This window comes from Armigeres subalbatus, chromosome 2 (genome assembly GCF_024139115.2).
Source record: "Armigeres subalbatus isolate Guangzhou_Male chromosome 2, GZ_Asu_2, whole genome shotgun sequence".
In the NCBI taxonomy this organism is placed as follows: domain Eukaryota; kingdom Metazoa; phylum Arthropoda; class Insecta; order Diptera; family Culicidae; genus Armigeres; species Armigeres subalbatus.
In genome coordinates, this window is record NC_085140.1 from 386,539,710 (window position 1) to 386,560,153 (window position 20,444).

Sequence of the window (20,444 nt, forward strand, 5' to 3'; positions counted from 1 at the left end):
TGGTTTAGGTGAGATTTCATTTACTGATTCGTACGAAGAAACTTTTCGATAGATAATCTTCTTTACTGTACCAGTTGCATGATTCGTAAAACAGTATGTTATGTGTATCGAAGAACTGTCCGATGTCTAGTGATAGATAAGTTTGGTCGTTGTGGCTTCGAGCCAAAGGCGATACGTGATATCTTATCTTGTTGCCATAGACGTAGAAAGAGAGAACTTTTCAAAATGTTCCGAATCGATATTATGATCGCAAAAACATTCCACGTTGAAATCGTGTCATATTGTCAAAGTGACAAACATTTTTTCGCAAAATATCGAATCTACTGCAAGAATTGATCCTTAGAACTAGATCTTAAAAGCCAAACGAAAACAAAGCGTAGGAAGTTTTGATGATTCTGAGTCCATTATGGCGTGTTCATGCAAATCAATATCACCAGCAGAAAGATGAAAACTTCTGCTACGTGATGTTTTGGTTTCATTACCTAAACGAAAAAAATGGGCTCAAAACCAGCAATTTTAATTTAAAATCTGATTTCAAGAAAAAAAAACACGATCTTGGTCCGATCACAATATTGTGTCAGCAGGCAACATCAGATTTAATGTTTATTTGAATCAAACTATTTAAAAACCCAAAACGTAAACAACAGGACCAGGCCTATTATTATTAGGTCAGGTTTGCTGCACGCAATAACTTCTAGATTATCAACACTAGTTTGTTAAGAAAACGAGGGTACAAAAAATAGATCGTTTCATGTTGTTTCAGAAAAACATGTGTGGCCGTTGAGCAGCTGAACGAAAGACGAGCTAGAGTTTCCGGATGCCTCACAATTCATAAGGTGCAAGAATAAGTGAATTGTTGCACGGTTATCAAAAAGCTGGGCCGTTAGAGGTAAGCTGGAGAACATCAGAAATGTCTTTTTGGCGTGACAGAGTAATTCAAATGACAATGAAAAGGATTATGAATCTGAAAGTAGTAATATTAAATAGTATTTCGATCAACGTTTACGTATTGTTTTGAAAAAGAAAATATAAATAACGTAACTAGTATTAATGCAATAAGTATATGGGTCATTCCATATGAAGTGACCGAGAAAAAATGTAAACGTGCAATCGACTTTCATGGAATTAAATGAAATTTTGACCAATTGTTTATGTATGGGTTATACCTCAAAATCCACAATTTCGTAGTGATTGATACGACCATCCCCCTTTTCTGACAAATGTATATTTTGATTTGTTAATATCTCTGGAACTGTGAGGTGTATAATGAATCTAAGGTAACCATTTAAAAGAAGATTTTTTCAAGGAATTTATGTGCAGTGTTGCCAAATGAACAATTTTTAGGGGCAGCAGGGACTATGTCCAAGGGCTTGACGACCCCTCCCCATGGCCACTGCGAGTTAGGGGGCCTGCCTAGGATGTGGTGGGGTTTGACAGTGGGCTCTGTTAAACCTCTACAAAAAGCTGCATGTGTCCATAAGCAGGCCCTATCAAACCCAGTCAACACATGAACGTATATGGTGTCGTGTAGGAAGCTGAAGTGCAGGCAATAGAGGTACTTTTCCACACAACATGTATGTATATCGTCTCCAATTTAGCATCTTGTATTGCACCATGTGCGATTTTATGTAGACTGGGAAGCGACCGTGTGCCGCTCAAAGCGCACAAGCCCAACACGAGTGCCAACCGGCACATCAGGATTAATACCAGTGAGATCCTGATTACGGTATACTGGTCAAGGCAAGTGACACAAACGCGCGCGCGAAAGTAATGCAAAATAAACGACATGTAAAATGAACGTAAATTTACATTCTTACTTAACGTAAAATAGAGATAAAATAAGGGTTGCTGAATAACATTAGCTTTCCGATTACTATCAATTATTTTCAATCCCGTTTCTTTTTTACTTTTCTTACGTTAATGAAATGATAACGCGGGCGCCTAATCCGAAATTCAAATGAACAATCGCTCACTTTGAGCGATTGATTGTTTATTCTCGCGAAGAATGAACAATTGAACAAATAAGGAAATGCTAATACTGCTGTGTAGAAGTTTCATAGGTCACATCACTTTCCATGGTGAATCCCGATCTATGTTACTGATTACCCCACCCAACTAACACTACTTCCTTCCCGTGGTAAATGTGGAGATGCAGAGGTATTCTCGGTCTCTAGTAGCAACAATTACCACACACTCACATTCCCTTCCTTTCCCAACTGACTGTAAGGACTTGGCCGGCGCCGTTATTGATCAATATTTGCGAGCTGCTGAAACGTGCACTTCGAGAATAGTTGGTAAATCCCAACCACTATTTACTTGGATCGTAGTGCAATTTGCACCAGTTCTGATCAATCACGGAGTAGCAACCATTGATATGTACAGTCAGTCTAAGCTAAGCTAAGCTAAGCTAAGTGTTGCCAAATGAACAATTTTTAAGTTTTTGTTCGAAAAATGCATTTTTTTTATCCAATGAGTATATTTTTATTTAAAAAATAACCTCACCAACGTGTTCTTTGGCCATTTTTACATTGGAAACGCTTGAAACCCCGAGGTACTATGTTCCGATCTTGAGATACAGGATTTTAAAAATGAAAAGCCCTTTTTTCACTGTGAACGTTGAATATTTTTACTAATTTCCGAACATGCACCCACATTCGCATTGACACATGCACACATACACAGCTCGATTGGTGCTTCCTCAATTTCCGCATCGCGTTTGAAATTTATATGAAGATTTGCATGGATTTTTTTTTTGCATTTCTGCTCTTAGCGGCTTTATTTTATCGTTAATTCAATCATCTGAGTATCTGACTCAATACGTTAGCATATAGTCTGAAAGATGCCGAAAGAGTTTGCTGAAGAATAAGCATTGCTGGAAATATTACAACGCTTTGAAGATTGATTGTTGAAATCATATGCAAGAAATCAATGTTTCTGCCAGCACTATCTGGCGACCTGTGGTTGTTAGACGGCAAAACCATTTCTCTTTCCGGAATTTTCCTTTAAAAATTAATCCGAATAACTACAATTTGTCCCTCGCCTTAAAAGATTATAATTTTTGAAATAACGCTCAGTTGAATGATTGGTACACGTAGTTTGGCAGTGCTGGCAGAATAAACAATTTTGGTCGTCGTTCCAGCAAGGATCCTTCTTCTGCAAAGTTTTTCGGCATCCTTAGGGTCAACCTTTAACGCAATATGTCACAAGGTTTAGGAAAATCTGAATTCTTCAGGAGTTAAAAATGCCAAAAATACAAAAAAATGGATAGGAAATATTATAAATTTATTTTCAAAATACAGAAAATAAAATCATTATCAAAGAAGACCATTTTTATGATGTTTGTTTTTGGTCTAACTATTTTCATATTTTGATAATATACATATACAGTTGACAATTTTCGATTCCTTGGTGAGTGAATGAGGGCCAGTGTTGGTAAAAACTCAAAATCTCAAGACTCATGGATGATTCAAATCAAGCGTGAGTTGAAACGCACGCAAGTCAGAACCTAAAAACTCATGGATGAGTTGAATCATCCATTTGAATCATCGTTGGTTTTCTTTTGTTTTTTTTTGCTAAAAACAGTGAAATGATGTTTGTCGCATAAAATATTAGACACTCTTTTATGTATAAGCAATAAATTGCCCCCAAAATTGATTTCAAATGCGTGTTTAAACCAAAATGATTGTTTGGCAAATGAGTGAAATTATGCCTTTTAGCATTAAAAATTTCAAGCGTGATGCATTCATTTAAAATCGCAGACGATTTCATTCGCACGGGAGCGCTCGTTGATTGAGATTTATGAGTGATTTTACCAACACTGCTGAGAGCTCATGGCTGTCGTCAAATCACATTTGCGTGCTGTGAAGTGTAGGTTTAATTCCCGTGGTAGTAAGATAAAAATTTTTCGTGGATAATTTTCCTCTGGTCAACTAGTATTGACATTAAGCTTTTTTGCTGCCTTGTGTATAATTACAAAGTTCGTTTGAAAATTGCATCCAACGTTTTTTGCCATTTTCAACCCTCTTACCTCCCACTTGTCACAAATAGTCGCACATCACTTACCCTCTCCTTCTGTACGTACAAGTATCATTTACATTATGGTTTGCCTTTTTCATACACTATTTTTCCACAATAACATAGTAAAAGTTTAGTTCCTTATGAGCTACTTTATTTTTCCCTTTCTCGTACACTAAGCTTACTGAAAGGTTATATGTTCGCTCCGTTGTATACCAATCGACTCAGCTCGACTGTCTGTGTGTGTGCGCAGAAAAGCTTCATCCACTTTTTAGGCACTTGCCCTTAACCGATTGGCTCACAACATGTTGCATTTTACGGAAAATCCTGTCCCATTGTTTCTTATTTTAATTTGACTGGTTCGGACTATGGGCTCAAAACATATGGTCAAAATTCTATTTTCAAAATGCACCATTTCCGCAAAATAAATTAATCAAGGGTTTTTAAATAATCATATCGTTTCTTCTGTAGTAATTGTCTCTCGTATGTCTTTCTTTCGCTGTTTTTAAGAAAATGTTTGTTTCTATGATCAAAACACGATTCTTTCGGTTCACATAATTTAACGTTATTTTGTAAGAATAAAATAGTATAAAAAAGATTTCGGCTCCGTAACGCTTAACAGCATATGAGAAAGCTTTTGAAATTAATTGGGGACTCATAAAATATAAAAAAATCTTTCCATAGCAGGTGAAATACTATAGTACCTATGTGAGTAATAGTTTAATAGTACGCTTTACAACAATACAGAAAAGCTGTTCCTTTCAAAGTTACTACGTTACCAAGTACATTATTTTCTATTCAAAGTTACATGTTCTACAATTTCTTTTAAGAAAACAATGTCTTTGAATTCTTGGAAATTCCATAAAAACACTCTAGAAAAAAAGGGTAAAGATTAGGTATGCATAACAAAATCTTATGTGATTGATAAGTTCCATATGAATCATATAACTTTCAGAACTCCATAACTCTTCTACTAAAAATCGATATTTTTCTCAAAAAGTTTGAAGAATTCTCTTCAAAATGCATAACAAGAAGTTATTTGTAGCTTCAAAACTGTCCGAGATATGAGTCGTTCAAAAATATAGTTTTTACAAATCGTCAAAAACGGGGGGTGCTCGCATTTGCCAAGGGATTGTCCAATCATCAAATAAATTTGGATTTTTACATATAATCGGTAGATAAACAAATCCCCAAACTTTATAAAAATCGGTGTAAGTCGATTACAAGTGGTTCGGTCACTTGGTATGGAATGACCCGAGTAGTACTTTTGGCCATAACATCTTATTCCCATATTTCTATTTGGCTAAAAATGGGACAGGATTCCCCGTAACTTGCAGCAAGCAAATCGGTTAAGTTCCCAAAAATGCGAAAGTTTTTGCACTGGTTTTGCATATATAAATGTATTTGGCCATAACTTTTGACCCCATAGGCTGAATTTCAATAGGAAACAATGAGAATTCCCTGTTGAATGCAACTCGTTGCTTGTAAATCGGTTAAGGATAAGTGCCTGAAAAGAGTGAGTTTTTTGCGCACATACAGACATCATCTCAACTCGTCGAGCTGAGTCGATTAGTATATAATACTACAATGGGTCTCCGGGTCTTCTATAAATAGTTTGTTTTTAGAGCGAACGTATAGCCTTTACGTATAATTTGCATGCGAAAAAGGCAAAAACCCGAATTCATTCAGCTAGCAGTGTTGGCATAATTTCGGTTCTCATAGTTCGACCCGGAAAATTTTCAATAGGAAACACTGAGACAGGATTTCTAGTCGAATGCACCCTATTGCGAGCAAATCGGTGAGGGGTAGGTGCCTCAAAATTGGAGAGACTCATATTTTGGCCATAACTTCTTATCCGGCCAATATTCGGTAGGAAACAATGCGACAGTTTTCCCTATAGACACACACAATTCGTCGAATGGAGTTGATCCGTAAATAACACTATGGCTCCGAGCCATCTATAAAAAGTTTGGTTGTGGAGCGCACATATAGCCTTCATGGGTCTCCAGTAGCCTTGCGAGCATAGGCGTAGGATTGCCAATCCGAAGATGGCGAGTTCGATTCTCGTTCCAGTCTAGGATGTTTTCGGGTTGAAAACATTCTCAAATCTCAACTTTCTGGGCATGGTGTATCCCTTGTACTTGCCACACAATATACATACTCATGCAATGGCGGGCATAGCAAAGCTTTCAATTAGTAACTGAGGAAATGCTAATAGAATACTAAGTTGAAACGCAGGTCATGTTCCAGTTGTAATGTAGAGCCATTGAGGAAGAAGAAGAAGAAGAAGAAGAAGGATACTATGTATACGATAAAAACAAAAAATATGAAAGAGAAGATCAATGAAGGTAAAAATGGCAAAGAAAAGAGATACAGGAAGACGGAAAACAAAAAAAAATCATGAAGAAAGAATGCTAACTGCTATAAGAGGGTAGAAATATGGTAAACAAAACCATATTTTAGTTTGCTTCAACTAACGTTTCAAATAATGTATGATCAGGAAAAAGCGGTGAAGGGTAGAAAGAGAAAGGAGGAAGGAATATATAAGAAGGAAGAAAGAAGAGGAAGATGGAAGTAGGAGAAGGTAAAAAGAACAGAAAAAAGAAAAAAACGGGACAAAAAACAAGGAAAATTGGGAAGAAAATCGGTGAAAGACGAATAAAGAGGATAGGAAAAAAGAAAATAAGAAAAGAAGAAATAAGAAAGATAAAAGAACAAAGAAAAAAAGTAGTTGGAAGTAAGTAGAAAGATAGAGGAATGAGAAAGGCAAGAGAAATTGACAAAAGAGCCTATGTGATATTCATCCTGAATTGCATACAGCCACCCTATTTAGAAACCAATCACGTGATCACGGTATTAGCCACGTGATCGGTTTCTAAATTGGGTGGCTGTATGTAATTCTACGCGGCAATAAAGTTTAAAAAAAAAGCGATCACAGTGGGCACATCGAATTGCATTTAAATATGTATCGATCTTTCTTTCTTCAAATCTGGCTCCCTTAATGGGCTCAGTGCTATAATAAACTTCGTAGATTGAATAATCACTATAGAATATGCAAAGAATGTGCATGCCAAAATATGTACAGTACGAAAATGTCGATTGATAAAACCATCCAATCAAAGCTGTCAGTTCCCTTTTATAGATCCAATTCTACTTAAAAGATGTTTATTTTCAAAAAAACGTAGCTGATTTTATATCTTGAAACTTGGAACGGCGATTATTCAATCTTTTTCCTTCAGTTGATTCTATTGAATGCTGTTCTATCTGCTGGTCACATCGATATGTAAATCAAAATAATCTGATAACAATATGGAATCATCGTTACACCGTCAAAATCTAAAGCGCCTTTTTATAAGTTCATATAATTAGAAACAGTGCTTCTTGACTTCCAATTCCAATTTCCAAACTAAAGAGATAATACAAATTGTTATTAAATAGAAATCTGTTAAATTGTACAGTGATTAAAACATCAATATGACGAGAAAGGTAACTTATTATATATTATACAATATGATTAAGTAATTTGTCTTTTCTCGGAATTCGCGAGAAGGAGCGTAACACATTTTGTAGGGAAGGACCCCCTTTCTCCACCTCCAGCGTTAAGTAAGCTTTGAACAGCCCTTTAGTCTATCTGCAGTGTCTCGTACGTCACTCGACTAGTCCCATGGTATGTTGTTGTTTTAATGATTAGATAAATTAGGGTTATAACACTATTTAATTCACATCTAAGAAATTATGCAAACTCATCGAGTTAACATTATTTCCAACGCGAAAAATGCGGAAAACGAAAATAACTCGATAATAAACAGCACACGCGCTCTACAGTCGAGATCCTACGATGATGATTGTAAATTGGCAATCGCCGAATTTTCTCACGAACACATTTGGAAAGAGGTTGAATATAATTCCATATGATTTTGTCGGAATAACTGTTCGTGGTTGAAAACACGATTTTTTTCATATGGAGTTTATTTGCCAAATGCTACCCCCTCTTGTTTGGTGCAAAATGTATGCTTCAATATCAGAATGTTCGTATACTTCCATGTATTGCCAGTGTGGTGTTAAACGCATATTTCAAATCACAGAATGCAACGCACAAATATATTCAAAATGTACTAAAATGAAGTCATGGCGTCTCTATGGAGAAATATTATTTTTAAAGAATCAGTATTTCTGAAACAAACATCACAAGGAAGTATGTAGTCTCCTCTTTCATATCGTGGGTGAATTAAAATCATTGTTAATACATGTGTCATGTATCAAGCAAACGAGCATATGGAGACGCATGATGCATTGATGCATAAGCTTCTTATGACCAACAATATCAGTGCAAATTCCATTTTATCTGTTAATTTAATAACTGAACATGCATGCCAGTGTTCTTATGGTAACAGGTATTATGAAAAACATGAGCCTAATTTCATGTTGCTAAGTATGTGTGTTTTTGATTAACACGCCGAATACCGTGATGATGTCATAAAATCGAGGGATCTAAAAGTCTGTCATCTGACTCTTGGGTGTGTTAACGATCGCAATGATAATGCTTTTTGTGTGCAATGTGTATTTTATGAACATGTGACCCATGTGACATCTTAGCAGTTGAAAGACATTTTGTGCATTTTTGTTTGTTTTGCCGTTTTTGAGTTATGCGGATACGAACACAGACCATTTCATTTTTATTATATAGAAGACTAGTGGAACCCAAAGGAAAACCTTCATGACCATGCATGTTTCTACAGCCCAAGCATTTGATTAACAAATCACAAACTATCAAGGCAGATACTCTATGTAGGCTCTCCAAATTGCCCTTGAGTTCATTTGACGTGGTCTACCCGATCAAAAACAGCTGATACAATACACAAATACAAATTCGTTCAAAGCTGATGCTCTTCTTTTTATCCGCTGACATCATTTCTAAGTGTTATATTAGTATTTCCGCAGAGTAATTGAGAGCTATTCAAAGCTTGCAATTGCATGATGGGTACAATATGCCCTACGAATCAAGCATGTTAACAAAAAACATTCTAGACCTGGCCATGAATCGAATTCACCATCTCCGAATTGGAAATCGTATAACTTTGCTCACCTGATCCTGATTTTTATTACAGAGCTCAGACCAGACAGGGATAGAATGGGCAGCCCTTACTTTGAACTGTTTAATGTGCAAGAACGATCCATACAAAATTTAAGTTCAGGAATATCCATAAATAAATTAATATTTTTCAAATCTGTGGATCATAATACCAAATTTATGAATCATATCACCAAAATTATGGATCATGTGAATAATATTATGGATCGTATCACCAAAATTATGGAACATATTACTGAAATTATGGATCATCATTACGATAAAAATAGCGCGTAGTCATTTATCATACGTTCATGAAAAAATAGCAAGAATGCTTTTGATATCTTCATCATATGTAATGGAACATATTATTCATTGCTAAATTTTAGCTTAGTTATGCTGCCGTTCTATGCATGCTTGTATCAAAAAAATACAATTGAAAAAATTGACCAACCGGTAGGAAATTTGACAATAATACATCACAGGAGCATTCGGAAAATTCTATTTCATTAAAATCATTTTAAATTTCCGCCCACAAATAAAATTTGCGATCATGATCATAAAAATATAGGGCACTGCACGGAAAAATCTCTTTCTCTTTCGTTCTTCATTAATTTTGTCCTTTACTAGTCTTGTTGTTCTCTATTTTTTTTGCAGCGAGAAAGAGACAAAGTAGTCCGTGCAGTGCCTTGTAGTTTGGCCGGACAGTTATGCTGAGAAATACAGCACTTGTTTGGTGGTTTCTACGCATACCAGTCCCGCTCAGTGCATGAATTCGTAAATGACTACTGCGATTGATATATCACTCCATGCTTCATCTATGGAAGTGAACGGCCCTCGTGATTGAAGTGATTATGTCACATAGAATAAAAAAATACAGATTACCCCACTTAACCACTGCAATAAGTTAAGTTTGGCACATCTAAGCACAAAATACTATACCAACGAGCGTTACTCCAGAGAATAACAGAATCTGCCATAATGATGAATATAATTACAGCGAGACAATTATGCGTAGAATTAAAGCAATGGAAAAAATAGACTTGATGTTGTTTTCAATTATTTTCCGAACAAAGTTTGATATCTGTGAAAGTTTTCGAAAAGTATACATCAAAATAGACTGTTCTATGGTAAAAAGTCAAAATCCACAAAAATCAACATGGGATAATTATGCGTAGAGGGGCAATATGGAACATAAAATTATTCCTAACTAGTCGTCTCGGCATACGTTGTCCTGCATAATAGGCGAAAATTAGCGTTGTGAGTGCCCTTGCAAAATTTCTACAACGAATCTTAATTTTAGTTTTTTTTTACGATTTACTCAACTTTACTCGTGTACTCGATAACGTACATATCTGCTGAAGGAATGAATAAAATCTTTCGAGCCGTTTTCAAATTATGCGGATACGTCACAGACCATTTCATTTTGCTGACACAGAGTATTATCAATGCTTCAGAGATATTTTTATTTCTGCACGAATTTAGGAAAAGGGTCTCAGATTTTGTTCAATTTATTTTTCCAAAAGCAGGATTTATGGGTATACGAACTAAAATAAAAACTACAAAAATATGGATTGCCTATTTTCCCGGAAAACTCCTGAGGAAATGTTCAGTTCTTCTAGACACCACCAGCTTTGAAAAATTATGTAGTGCTAAAAAATGAAAATTTGAACGTGATGAAATTTAGACACACACTCAAAAATGTTTTGTAAAAATTTTGCTGTAAATTTTTGCTAAATAAACCTTCTCGTTAAACTCAACGTATGTATGCTGTTTTTTTATATTTTCCGCATTTCAAAATATACGTTGTGGTACAATTATTCATTTCACGCTGATATTAAACTTGAATGAAGCATGATTTTACGTCATAGTCTCATTCTTCCGTCATATAAAATGCTAAATTACACATCCTAACCAAATTAAACGCCACCGCTCTCAAATCAGATCCAAACGTTTTTTGGCTGTCATATTGCATGTTCCGAGGAAAACGTTTTGTTTTTGATCGACAATGTTGCGAAAAGTCCTTTATGGTTTTGGAAATGCAATTGAAAGTGATCGATAAATGCGAACGCGCCGTCAGATCATACAGAGCTTTCCTTAACCCCTTATTTAGAAACACGTCAATAAGGAGGATTTTCAAACATGCTCAGAAATACATTTCTGAAGAACGCCTATGTATTCTCTTTAAAGTATACGAGACAGAAGCCCGTTGCAACCTTCAATCATCTTAGATAGTCTTAGACATTATAATCTTTGTGTCTACAAATTGAACTTTGCTCAAAATCAAGGCCAGATTTAGGGAGATCCGGGTAGGGGGCATGTCCCCGGGCTTGTGTACAAAAATAAACCGTTTTTTTACATTTAGGATCCCCGGTCCCGGCCCTCCTTCCTAAATCTGGCCCTGCTCAAAATATTACATTGCTTACATTAATGCATCACCCCAGAAGCCATATTCCAGTTCTCTAACACATAAATATTGAAAATGCATTCGAGAACGGGTTAATCACGAAAGAGCTGGCGGTTTAATTGATGCGGTATACGAAAATATTTGAACAAAAATTAATAAAAAACACCTACAATGAAAAATGATTACTTAAAACCCATATTAATCCACCCGGCGTTGGTGGTGCCTTTCTCGCGCATTATAAAAATGAGAAAAAAACATAAGAGAGGTCAAATTATCACTTTAGGGAGTCGATTTTATTATCTTTTTGCAGCCATTTGAATGGATTGCAGCAGCTTCTGGAAAAACAAAGTCGATCTCGATTTTTTTATTTTTCAGTATACGAAAATAAGCGATTTTTGGGACGAAGGAGAATCTGTTTTCGAAGTCTGTGGTGAGAAACATCTTTCACTCGCTACTTTTTTCTCTAGCTAGAGCAAGCCTGAAAGGTAAACGAAAATCTGGCCTACTTGATGAAATCTCGCTTAACTTTTCAAAAGGACCTAAGTAACATTTTTTTTCATGAATTAATTTGAGTACACCCGATTCTTTTTTTACACGGATTATTTTCATACGGATTTTTTTTACACGGCTTTTTTTACACGGATTCTCGAAATAAAACGGATTTTTTTTCGCACGGTTTCTCGAAACAAAACGGATTTTTTTTACACGGATTCTCGAAATAGCACGGATTTTTTTTGCACGGATTTATTTTTACACGGAACGCATCCCCCATATTAGCAAAGACCCGGTTACTTTTTTACACGGATATTTTTTGCACGGCTTTTTTTACACGGTTTCTCGAAATAACACGGATTTTTTTTTTGCACGGATTCTCGAAATAACACGGATTATTTTTACACGGTTTCTCGAAATAGCACGGATTTTTTTCACAAGGCACGCATCCCCCGTGTAAAAAAAGAATCGGGTGCACTGCAATCAAAAGCTTTCATGTTATTCTGTTGATTGCGCTATTCAAATTAATTCATGAAAATAATGTTACTTATGTCTTTTTGAAAAGTTAATTCGTTTTTTGCTTCATAATTTTTCGCGAAAATTTTCAGTGAGCATTTATAAAAATGTTATTACCACAACGGGATTCGAACCCAGAACACCAACACAATTGGCACTGAGTTGCGGTCACTTTAACCACTGACTGCTTATTGGGAATAGGTTATTTGTTCCATAAAGGCTACACCTGGTGGCAGTGGAGAATGCGCGAAAATGATGAAAAAAGTGAGAAAACGAGATAATCAACTTTTCCTGGCACTGACAGTTTTAAGTCGTTTCCTGCAAAACGATTTCTCGGGGAAAATCTGCGTGAGAGACAATTCTTTTCTCGCATTATGATCCCTGTCTGAAAGACAAACAAATATCTTCTCAAAATCAATCAGAATCCATGTTTGTTGGGGAAAACACGAGCAATTTTGCAAGCAATTTGAAAAACCCAAAGGTGCAGCCCAATCGGGTTGTACGCAAAGGTGACGTTGAACTACGTAGCTGTATGCAATGCACAGGTTTTCGACTTTTCTGTGCGATGAGACCAAAGCAATCGTTTTCAAGCCCAGGGTGAATCTGTTTTCGTTATTTATTCTGTGCTCCTGAGATTGAGTGAGCATTACGAACCTTGGTGGTGAATATTATTTTAAGACCAACATTTGAAAAGGAAGACGGAAATATTTTTTTTCAATAATTGAGTTTTAATAACACTCTCAAGCGATCACATATCCCAAATTCGCTAGAGAATAAGAATCGTTCGATCATTTTATCTCGATTCGAAGCATTTATAAATGCTACTTTTTGAACTTATTTTCCTCCATAGGGTAAGACGGTATAATACGCCCCCCTAAGGCAACACCTATGATAACTTTTTACTTTTCATCGCAATTCATGCAAACTTTGTGTTATTTGGTAGTGCAAGAAGTCGCAAATGCATTGCCCGTGAGTAGACATATAAAAATATTACAGATACCACGTAATAAAGCTTTTTTGAAAAGTCGTGAAAAAATGGATTTCAAAAAGTGCCTGGGCAATACGCCCCACCTTAGCCAGAGACGTTTCATAGCCCTTCATTATTATTTTTTCTATCCCATTATAAAAAGGTTACAAATCCTTATGTGCTTGACATCACAAAACCAACATAAGTCCATTCAAGCAGGTGTGAATTACATTTTAATATTTTCCATATAATTTGGAAGCAACTGCTGCAGGCTCGCTGCGCTTGTGTCCAGTTGGTAAGGGCATACCGTCCTGCCTACACTGGGGCGTTTTGACCAGTGAAACATATTTTCGAAATCCTTTACATTTTTGAAGATGGAAGCAATTTTATATTACAATTATCACTGAGAAAAGTTATTTTGTTGCCCAACTGAGTATTCCAGTGCAAATTTTGCGGACAATATGCTAGCATCGCTCCAGAATATTGAGCAAACAAACAATAAAAGTTACATCAAAACTGTCACTTTTTGTATTTTGCTATTATTTTCATTATGTAATACAAAAATACTTCCACATTCACATAGTATGATGGTTTTACAAATATTTAAAGGTACCAACTGATTTTTACCCTTAGTTAGTTATAGTTTTCTAGAAATCAAAGGGGGGCGTTTTGGCCAGGTGGGGCGCATTATACCGTCTTACCCTAACACCAAAACACAATGCCAAACATTCGATTGAACTTCATTGTTTACATTGAATTGGCATATGTTATGTTTTGAAAAGTTATCGCCGATGACAACTCGCCTACTTTTCACACCTGAGAGGTTATCAAATGATAATTCCTATAATTATCGTATGAGAATGATTCAGCACAACCCTGGTTGATAGTGTACCGCTGCAACCATCACCGACGCAAACTGACGATTGAACTTCATTGTTTACATTGAATTGGCATATGTTATGTTTTGAAAAGTTATCGCCGATGACAACTCGCCTGCTTTTCACACCTGAGAAGTTATCATATGATACTTCCAATTATTTCGTATGAGAATGATTCAGCACAACCCTGGTTGAAAGTGAGGCACTGCAACCATCACCGAGGCAAACTGGAACAGAGACTAAGCACCCGCCACTAAATCAGTCTAAACCCCTGGTGGCTCAGAAAAGCCCATCGTTGAAGCTGGTGGTCATCCTATGGGGAAAGTCAGAGTAGACTCGAGTCAACACGACGCAACATAAAAGTTTGACAGTTTATTGATAATAATTTTTATTCTTTAACCGTGATGAACTTATTCTTAAAAATAAAAACCCAGATTAATCCACCTAGCGTTGGTGGTGCCTTTCTCGCATTTAGTTAAGACCCCAACCTTATATGGGGTTTATATGATCCGATGTACCATTTTCTTCATAACTTTTAAACGCAATGACCGATCGTTATAAAATTCAATAGTGATCAACAAGGCATTTTCCCCTGTCGAATGAAATTTGTTGCGAGAAAATCGGTTAAGGATAACTATACGAAAAGCTGTCTAATGTTTTTTATAGCTTTTGTGCACACACATACACACACACATACACACATACATACACACGGACAGACATGTGCTCAACTCGCCGAGCTGAGTCGATTGGTATATAATACTATGAGTCTCAGAGGCTTCTATAAAAAATTTCGTTTTCGGAGTGCAATGATAGCCTTTCGGTACAACTTAGTTGTACGAGAAAGGCAAAAACACGAAAATAAATATAGAAAAAATATAATTCCTTTACATGAGTTGCGTCGGACTTTGCGTTTGCCCTGGCAGACACCTAGGAATCAGCAAAAACGAGCCGAAGAAATTTTCCCAGAACGCATCCACTGTAGCAGGGAAGAATATTCCGAGCCTCTCTACTGACATTAATAAGCGTAAGCGAGAAGCTACCATCAAACACGCGCCCCTAAGCTTTCGAGAGAAAACGCGCGTGTAAGTTGGCAGAAATGAACTGCACCATCTAAAAGCCCTGCAAGTTGCATGAATTTGACGTTTATGCTGGCTTGTGGTCTTCAGTTGACACCCTGGGCATAGTGTATCCATTGACTTTGCCACACAAGATACATACTAATGCAAAGGCGGGCATAGAAAGCTTTCAATTCATAACTGAAGAAATAGATTACTAAGTTGAAATGTAGTTCTATGGAAGCAGTAGCTTGCGATGCACTTACGAGATTGACTGCTTCGCCGAAACTGATTGCTAAACTGTTAGCAAGTTTCCAATAGTAAATAATCATACATAAATTTTCTAACACACTGGTGTCGGTTTTCACGCGGAGGATATGGGCCGCGTCAATTAAAACAACAAAAAGAAATCCCAAAATCCGCGTAAATTCCAAAATATGACTGAATAAACCGCGCAATTCCCGAAATTCGAGTGAAAAAAAACCGCATTAATCTGAGTTATGGTGCTAGTGTTTTTGCCTTTCTCGACATGAAGGCTATAGGATCACTCCAAAACGATAGAAGGCTCGGAGACAGTTATGTGTTATATACCAATCGACTCAGCTCGACGAATTGAGGTGATGTCATTATGTGTGTATGTGCACAAAATGTGACACTTTTTTGGACTTAGCATTATCCGATTTGCTCAAAAACAGGTTGCAATCAACGCGGAATGCGATCTAGTTGTTTCCTATTGAAAAAATTGGCTCGATCGGCCATTGCGTTCCAGAGTTATTCAAAAAACATTGTTTTTGGCCAAAATTTTAAAAAAAAATGTGGCATTGCTGCAATGGATTCAAATGACGCAAATAGATTAGAATTGATGGAAATAATGTTTTCTTATTTTTATAATGCACGAGAAAGGCACAACGCTAGGTGGATTAATCTTGGTTTAGAATGTTTGCATTTGTTTAAACCTGCTTGTGAAAAAAAAATCAGGAAGCCTGAGAGCCTTGATTGATAAACTCGATTAGCCATAGTTGCAACTCTTATAGCTGTTCACACATCACAACCATTATAACTAACAGCTGAATACATAAATATTCTTGGAAATTCTGACTTTCGAGAATATTGGATTTCTGATGTTATCTTGAGTATTATCTGCAACTGACTTTTTCCCGTTAACGTAAATAACCTAACTTTCGTCCCCATACAGGGAAATATCACCACTATTTTTAACGGATTCCTAAAAATTCTTGAACCTCCTACCACTCTTATGCAATGGTGGATCAAGTTGAAACTCAAGTCAAGTGGTTATTTTTATACATATTACACAATAATGCTCTTGTGACCCGTTTGTCCAGTCATAAAATAATCACAAAATCGGACATGTTATATAACACCCGCGTAATTCCAAAAACGTATTTAGGTTAAGGTTTTCTAAATACAAGTTTCCATACAAATGCATACCTGGGTAACATTTTATTAACAGAAATGATGGAAATAGCACAAAAAGTCAAACCACAAAAATTTAAAACACCATGCGTCTCCATATGCTCATATGAATAAACATAAATATGATGATGGACATTTTCAATATTCTTACCTACCCTGCCCCAGGGGAAGCCCATTTTCCAATTAAGTTGACTAACTAAGTTAGTTGACTGACAACAATCGTAAGACGATTTATGTAATCGTGAACTACAAATGGGACACATGAGCATTCCGAGACATTTTTGTCTAATTTGGTCGATCAGTGTTATTGATGGAAACATAAATCCTGTGAGTATGAGGCCAAAAAATAAAGGTGTAATCCACGATGGAATTCGGAAAAGTTTGCTAGCCTCCAATAATTTCCTCCTCTCAGTTTGACTACTGCAGTTGAAAGCGGTCGAGCGTATGCGTGTTTTGCGGCAATGCACAGTGGCAAAAATCGTGTTTTTAGCGCGATTATTCAATAGTACCATTATTATATATAATTTTGCATAATGGTGTCTTCGAGACATTTTATCAGTAAGTTGAATTGCTTCTTTGGAGGTATTCAGCCTTATGCATAATCCGACTAAAAGTGAGATGACAAAATTTATTTTTTCCACTTCACAACATATTAGGTTTGATTCTTCATAAAAGTTGTAGCAAAAGTTCTCCTGAAAAACTTTGTCGAAGACACCAAGTTCGTAATTCTTTGGAGATTTTTTACGTTTTATGCAGACAATCACTTAAAAATGTTTTTTCATCATATCTTTCTACTGCAGGGTCATGGGTTCGAGTCCCATCGATGGGAAAGTGGTTACCTCCAGTACATTTTCCAAATCAATATCTTCCACATAACGTACATATTCACATATGAGATCTCACAACATTGTAAATTAATGTCCAAGTCGGGTGGTTTAATCCCCGGAAATAGGTAATGAACTTTGATTGAACCAAATTTTTCATCCCACTTTAAGGGGGATTGATCAGTAGGCTTAATACCATCAAAGAATGGCATTAACTTACTGATAAAATGTCTCGAAGACACCATTACGCTAAATTGAATAATAAAGGTACTATTGAATAAACGCGCTCAAAACACGACTTTAGCCACTGTGCAATGGGCCGTGTGGTAACCACGCAAGGTCTTATGAGGGAAGAGGCACCCATTTATTATTATTTTTTATTTATTTTTATGAAAATGGTAACTAAGTATAAAATTAAATCGAAATGTATTTTGACTGAATATAATAATGCTTTAAAATTTTATTTAAATTTTGTTGCATATGTTCAGCCTCCTAATCCCATCATTAATGGAGCAATATAACAGCTTTAATGCACTTAATAGGTACATGAGAAATGAAAAAAAGAGTGTATCCGTTATTAGACCAATAACTTTTAAACAATGACAATAATTTAAAACAACCAATAATTAAATATGATAACAATTTCCAAATTTGGGTTGGGTCGGATTGCAACATGATAACTTCCAAAGGGCCTCTTGGCTGAATAAACTTCATCTCATTTTTATCACAATACATAGTCGGCCTTTGAATATATTTTGACGCACTTTCCCATTGAAATTGCAATTTACCTCGTTTGATTGTTTTATTACAATTAATTTCTAGATTGTGTATTTCTAGATTTCCTGAAGTATTTTTTATTAACAAAATAAAAAAAAATACCTCTATTTTGAATGTTCGACTCGTTGACAATGGGATGTATATTATATTGTATCCCAAAATAATGTAATAATCAGTGTGCCGGTCACACCATAAACAAATGCGAGTAGATCTTATTTATCCAGCTGGTCACTTGCCCAATAAAACGTGTAAACACTGCAGTCAATTCATTCCACGAGCAACTTTGCCAATAGTAGAGTACATTCCTGAACCATCTAAAGCACATAGCAAAGTACAAAATCTTATCCTCATTGCACGAACATGCAATCTATCTGCTCCACTTTTGATATATTCCATTCAAACTATTCATAAGGGCTTCAATATTTACCCAGCACGTAGCACGCGTTTATCCCAGGAAGTCTTACCTCGTCCCCGGTAGCATTGGTTACGTCAACGGTCAAGGCCAGCATCGTGCTACCATAATTATCACCCGGATCGGTCAAGAAAGACGATGTGTATCCCAACACCGTCACGCCAGGTTCCAGCACGGGTTCCAACAATTCCTTCAAATTCCTAATGACTGGTGGTTTCTCCATGTCGTTTAAATTGCGCTAATTCTTCCAAATCGAATGTTCAGACAACTTGTTGAACGCACCGGGCGTCAAAATTACAAACGATACTCGCGCTCACTATATTCCCACGGTGCACTTGAATCTTATGTTCGCTTTCGTTGTTTTTGGGGATTTTCAGCTTTCGAACGGAAATTGCATGCGAACCGATGGAGAGGAAAACAGCAACTGACGCCCGAAGTTATAGAAGCGTGCCACTATCTATATCTAACGTGTGCGTTGCCAGCAGAAAATATCTCCGTTGCAGAATGATAACCTTGCCTTGGCAACCTTTGCCATCCGCCCACGCCGTCCTCACCGCGCGCTGTTCTTCGTGACCGCAAGGGAAGCAGGATGGGATTGTCGCTTCTCTTCTGGCGCGAAACGTTACACATTGGAGATACCAGCTAGCTTGGCGGTGGTCTGGGTTAGTTTGTTTCACACGATTATTGTATATAGGCCAAATAGGGCTGGCGGCTGAGCGAGTCCAGAGTTGGTTTAAGTTGGTCGACCGGTGGACAGGGATAATAAGGAGCTGCAGAATGATGCTGGATGATGTAATTGAATTGTGAAATTGCTATCAAATGCCATGTGGCTCCATGATTTCAGCGTTCGAGAAGGAAGCAAAGTTCATAGTGCACGACGATGGCTTAGGACTGAGGAAACTATCCTTGTGGAGAGCTAGTAATTTAATGACAATCACGCAGCCACTTACTGATGGGGGCCGTGTAATTTGTTTAAATTTTGTACGGGTGGCAGACCACTTGTAAAAAACTAATAAAATAATAATAAAGTAATAATAAAAAAAGACCACTTGTAACTCGAATTTAACATTGACATTGTATCTTGGAATTGGATTGCCGTTCCATATAAGGCGAGTTAGAACCTTTTCAGATGGAAAGAATTGCCAAATTCTTAGGAAAAACTCACCATAGAAAGCATTAACTTAGGAGCTGTGAAAATAATGAGAAATATCAGTTGAAAAGTGTTTACCATAATCCGGGGGAACATTGATCATTTTTTTATTGTTTTGTGAATATTTCCTCCGTAAGCGTCTGTTCACAAATTACGTAACGCGTGAGAAGGGAAGTTCACCTTGCGTTATACTTAGTTACACTAAAAGGTGGGGGAGGGGTGGGTAACACCAAATATCACGCGTACCGCGATTGATAATTTATTTTTTAGGATTTTCGAATGACTGATTCAAACAATTGCTGACATGTCTTGACCAAGACGATGAATCCGAATCCACCTAACTCCTTTACTATCTTTTTACGCATAATTGTCTCATATAAGTCTTTGTAGATTTAATGAGTTGTTTTTATCTCAGAGCAGTATATTTTTATGTTAATTTTTCAA

General features: G+C 36.5%; 1 protein-coding gene across 1 annotated transcript in view; it reads right to left on the minus strand.

Moving 5' to 3' along the window:
- LOC134217332 (uncharacterized) overlaps positions 1–19,306 on the minus strand; it is a 31,817-nt gene extending 12,511 nt beyond the window's left edge. The window contains exon 1 of the mRNA XM_062696079.1: positions 18,903–19,306. Within this exon, the coding sequence (XP_062552063.1) occupies positions 18,903–19,073 (171 nt within the window). The 5' untranslated portion in view covers positions 19,074–19,306. The remainder of the gene's footprint in view (positions 1–18,902) is intronic.
- Positions 19,307–20,444: the final 1,138 nt, after the last annotated feature.